The sequence below is a fragment of the Monopterus albus genome, unplaced genomic scaffold (assembly GCF_001952655.1).
Source record: "Monopterus albus unplaced genomic scaffold, M_albus_1.0 scaffold92.1, whole genome shotgun sequence".
In the NCBI taxonomy this organism is placed as follows: Eukaryota; Metazoa; Chordata; class Actinopteri; order Synbranchiformes; family Synbranchidae; genus Monopterus; species Monopterus albus.
The window spans coordinates 2,661,096-2,666,445 of NW_018127972.1; the positions used below are offsets into that span (position 1 = coordinate 2,661,096).

Consider the following 5,350-nt stretch of genomic DNA (forward strand, 5'->3'; position numbering starts at 1 on the left):
TATATATATATGGATATTGGCAAATAATGAAACATGTGGCTATAGTTGATATCTAGTAACAGAGTTAGTGTGTGATTAAGTAACTATACCAGCAAGTGAGATCACAACAGCAATAAAGAATACATGAGAAAATAACCCACCAAAAATAAATGAGCAAATGGATGACAAGATAGAAAAAATAGTAAACAATGAGCGAGTGAATGAGTGAGTCAGTGTTTTACTGTTGAGGAATGAGGGTGCTGCACACACTCTGGGCTCCTGGAACTCTGGGGTGGCATCCCGCTGGAGAGCAGCCCAGACCCAGCCACCAGTCCTGACAGTCCATGAGATAAACCCCTTAAAGCCAACCTGGCATCCTCCACATTCCCACAAATCCTCTGTTATTGTCCCAGATTACATTCAGAGATGTTACAACCACAGTGGCCGATTAGCTGCTGCGTGGCAGACAGGGCTGGGATTACAGCTGGGGAATTTAACGCTGAGAACTGTGTATAGTGAAGCAATGTGAGAGAATTCCTTTGACTCTTCTCCACCTGCTGCCTTGAGCCTCTAGCAGACTTCAGGACCGACTGCGTCAGTTTACTCCAGTTTACTCCTTTCCACACTGACAGTTACCATTACTGTGCCTTTTAAGTGTTTCAGATGGTCATGAGCTTGTTTGTACTTGAGTTACCTTTTTTTCTGACATAACTATAAGCTTGCGACAAGACTCAAACTTAGAATGAATGTATTCTACTGCTAAATATGGTGTGTATCAAAGCCTGTTCTATCTCCTTCCTCCTGTGCCCCAGAGCTCCATTGTTGTCCAAATACTATTACATGCACATGTAGCCACACGGTTACACTGGGTGACAGGTTCCTTCAACACCAAGAACACACAGAGCAGTTTATTTTGACTCAGTCTCACAAACACATCGTCCTGCAGTCAGTAACATTCACTAGACCATCTGTGGATTAATCTGCTGATGAAAATAGCCCCAACAAATGCATTATTTCCTCCTGTTTGCTTAATTAAAAACTACAGTGTCCAGCTGGAAATGACCGAGCCCTTAAAAACAATCAAAACTATATATTTGTGAGGTGTTTTTAAAGGCTTACATCAGTAAAAATCAATAGGCTTGTAAAAACTGTGGTAAACTGGTGGTTTTAATAGGATTTGTGGACAATAAGAAAAATAGAGTTTTTAGAGTTAGAGAATTATCCAGCTTCTCTGTTAATGTAAGTCATTCAAGGGGAAACAAAACTGTAAGAGAGGACCTGAATGAATTATGACAAGCCTGTAACTGTGTATCCACTGTGGCAACGCAGTCTTTCTCTACAGTACCTCATTGTCTATGCTGTTGGTCTCAGCCTGCAGCTCCTTCACACTCGGCAGGGCCACGCACCTGTCCTGCTGCACTTCCTCACACTTGTCATTGTTCACCTCCTCTGCGCTTTGCACTTCCTGGCAATTGGAAAAGAATCATGTCAGGAGCTGTTTATAGTATCACCAGAAAAAAAGTGCATGAGGCTTTACAACTGATTCATGGTGGTATAGTATATCATGCACTGCAACATGTTACCTAATCTTTTGTTAAGTGGCAGCTTCATATTTATCAAAAAATATAAAAGTATAGAATTGAAATCAGTCAATGAACAGCAGTATGCACACACTACATGTATAAAATGCCATAATTATATTACATATAAAAACTGCAGTTGTAATAAAATGATTACAATATTCATCTGTGCTTTTTTTGCCAAGACTTTAGAATTTTAAATATTTGCATTTGTTTTGGATTTTAAAAAAATGTAATGTACACAGTTGCTCCAGTTGGAACTAGTTGGCAGTAGGTCTTGAAATTAACACCTTTTTGAATGTGATATCAAATATCCCATGAACCTGTGGTGCAGTCGGTGCTCTCTTCATGTGAGTCCCAGCTTCCTCAGCAGCCGCCCTGCTCTGCTCCATGTGAGCCACCTTCAGCTGCCGCAGAGCTGCTTCCAGCTCCACAGGGTCTGCACAGGCCCCCTCTGCCTGGGCTCGGGTCTACACACACACACACACACACGCAAACAAAGGCACACCGTTGCTCATACATACTTGAATTAACTGTCATATTGAAAATGTTTGGCCGTTTTCAAGGACCAGGGAAGGGTTAAGCACAAGAGCTTTATTTCTAAGCTAAAGCAGTCTAGTACATGCATATATGTATTTGGGGTGTGAAGTCACCTGCAGGGTAACAAAAGGGTTGTCTTTGCTGAAGGAGGGCGAGCGGGATGGGGTTTCCCTCTTCTTTTCTCGAAGTGACGAAGCCTCCTGGTTCCTCCTTATCCTCTCCAGCTGCTCCTCCACGCTCATCCTCGGCCTGCCCACCTCTCGTTCTCCAAATCCTATCTGATCGACTGCACTCCTGGGACGGTCCTGCACAGGACAAGACTCATGTGTGTTGTTGTTTCTGTTTTTTGTTTTTTCCATGCATTCAATTTCGCATTTATGTTTTAGCATCACTAACATTTTGTCCAATTGCAGGAAACACTGCATGTGATCCAGCATTGCTGTTTGTAATTTGTTCTCATTGAAATCACAGTGAGTTGATGTGAGTTGACAATGAAGCTGTGGCAACTGAGACAATTTCAACCACAGCCACTATTTTTTCAGCTAGTGGTAAGCTTAGGGCTGTAACACCCAACACTTCCTGTAGGTGTTTCTCAGTGAAATCATTAGCCCTTTGAGGTGCTGCATGGCGTTTAATGTGAAGCATCTGTGTAGGAAATGTAGGAGATTCCCCATATATGTTTTCTTCTCCCTGTTCCAGTTAAGGTTTCTTATTGTTTCAGTTTAAGCCATAATCTTATAGTTTCAACATAATTCTATGATTGGATAATATATTTAATTATTTTTATGTGTTAATTACCAGATATATTTACAATTTCACACAAATAAAATGTATTTTAAAGGAATCCTCTTCATAATCATATCAATAATCAATTTTGTAGAAAACAGGATTAGGGCCTATGTAAAAAAATTGTTTGAGTTGTGACTTTAATCTCAGAATTCTGACTTAAAAAAAAAGGCAGAGCTCAAATCTTTACAGTGGCCCCAATCTTCTCATTCTCAAACTCTTCAGTCAGGAAACATTTCCAAATGTGATATGTGGAAAAGAAAGACTCCTGCCTGCATTGAATGAGAGCGACAGATAAAGTGATGTTATTTGTAAATGCAGATGTGTATACTGGAGCAGATAAAGCATCTGTAGAGCTCTGGCTCAATAACATGTTCACTTGCACAAAGACAATCAGCCAAAAAAAAAGGACCCTTGAGGCTGGTTCTGCCTCATTTTTGTGTTAAAATCAGTCATTTGCTTGAAACAATTTTTGTGCCGATGTTGATGCTAAAACTTACTGATCTAGACTCAGTCTTCTTGGTCTTCCTCAAGGTGACGTAGGAGGCGATGGTGGAGGATTCGGGAGGGCTCTTGGAAGATTTGGTCCTGGGAGGGACGATGCCCACTGGGTATGGGGGCACTGTTGGAGAGGCAGCATAAAACACTCACTTACACATACGCGAACAAATTCTGTGGTCAGGCTAACTGCTTAGTGTTGTGGCAGAATATTTAGCCACGCTCCATTTCATACAGTCATGTGGTCAGGACGTCAGAAAAAAATCATTGTTGCCAGTCCACCCTCCATGGAGGACCGGTACACCTCACGGGAGGGCAGAGAAGATTTCTGCAGACCCCTCACACCCTGGACACAAACTCTTTGAACTCCTCCTCTCTAAACGCACTACAGGGGTCACTGTGCACCAAAACATCTAGACACAGAGACAGTTTCTTCCCCCGGGTCATCACACTGAACAGTTAGTCTATGTTCAAGGGAATGGCAGGACAGTAGCTCTGTTTACTTGTATATATGTATGTGTGTACATTTTTGTCTTGGCTTTTTTATTAACTTGTGGTTTTAGTTTCATTCTGCTTTTATATTGTTGTGCACATCAGGGGCCATTGGACTGGAGTCAAATTCCTGTTATTTTTTTAATACTTCATAAAAAGGTTTATGCTTAAGATGCAAAACATACAAATAATGTTGTGATTTTTTTTAGTTTTACCAATATTTGTTATTTTGCTGGAGTTCAAGTGCAAAGTTAGCAAAGTCCACAGTTATGAGAACAAGAGCGTACTTGGAAATTACTTAAAATTTAACAGTGGTGTAGTTACAGGTGAGGGTGTGACGAGATCACTGCAATAGTAAAATGTGATAATATTTGTCGTCATGGTGAAAAGCTGTCTCGTGATATCAGTACATAACAAAACCAGAGCAGCAGCCAGCATGACGGAGTGTGAGGGTGAAAGAAGGTCCCGCACAGATTCAATTAGAAATTAGAAGCTCATGCACAGTTATAAGGTCTGAAGAGGCTCATGTGAAACCATACAGGGGAGAAACCAGTCAGTTGAGTTTGTGGCAAAACTTTTTACAGTGCTTGGAGATTGTCGTCTTTTACTGCATATGATAATACATACTCAGAAAGTAGAACTGAAGTGACATTCATCACAAGATGATTAGTTAGAACATTTCAAAATGCTCAGTGTCTTGCTTTTTGTGACTTTCAGTCAAATAAGACTTCTTCCAGTTTCATATTTCGTCATTGAAGATTTCTTAGAAATAGAGTTAAAATATCATCTCGTCTCATTAGCTAAGTCTATGGTCAACACCTCTAGTTCCTGGACCCATGACCAGCACGCCGAGACAAGGAGAGTATGAAGGGGCCGCTGGACCCTCAGCGGTCTGAAGAAACATGCAGGTATATTGATATCTGCGATGGCAGATGAGCTTTGGAACTAACAGCAACAAGCATGACCCATGGACGAAATGAGGCAAGTGATTTGTTACAGAAGTTAATAGTTTTTGAGGGACTGGATCTGGAACTGAACACATTTGGAGACACTGAAATTCATTATCATGAACCGGACGATGGCTTTGACCCTGAAAAAAACTTTTTCAAGAACTTTGAAAATAACTGCAAGTATTACACGGATGAGCAGTTTAACAGCAATGTCAAGATTGTAAACAAATTATCACTAATTCACTTTAATAGCAGAAGTCTATACGCAAACTTTCAGAGTATAAAACATTATCTCTGTAGTCTTACACATTCTTTTAATATAATTGCTATTTCTGAAACTTGGATTAATAATGTAAGGGGATTGGATTTTGACCTTGATGGGTACGACTTGGTATGCATAAACAGAGAGAATAAGATGGGAGGTTGTGTGGCCTTGTACATAGATAAAAACTTTTGTTATGAGAAAGTCGAGAAAATGTCAAGGGCGGTAGATAACTTGCTGGAGTGTGTGACTGTAGAAATACT

General features: G+C 40.5%; 1 protein-coding gene across 7 annotated transcripts in view; it reads right to left on the minus strand.

Annotated features, from left to right (window-relative positions):
• plekha5 (pleckstrin homology domain containing, family A member 5) overlaps window positions 1-5,350 on the minus strand; it is a 259,165-nt gene that overhangs the window by 7,764 nt on the left and 246,051 nt on the right. For all 7 annotated transcript variants that reach the window (XR_002275551.1, XM_020608318.1, XM_020608317.1 and 4 more), the window contains 4 exons: window positions 3,386-3,507; window positions 2,213-2,404; window positions 1,883-2,029; window positions 1,325-1,444 (listed from right to left, as the gene is read on the minus strand). Coding sequence is in view for 6 of the 7 variants with exons in the window: in XM_020608318.1 (XP_020463974.1) it covers window positions 1,325-1,444; window positions 1,883-2,029; window positions 2,213-2,404; window positions 3,386-3,507 (581 nt within the window). In the remaining variant the exon portion in view is untranslated. The remainder of the gene's footprint in view (window positions 1-1,324; window positions 1,445-1,882; window positions 2,030-2,212; window positions 2,405-3,385; window positions 3,508-5,350) is intronic.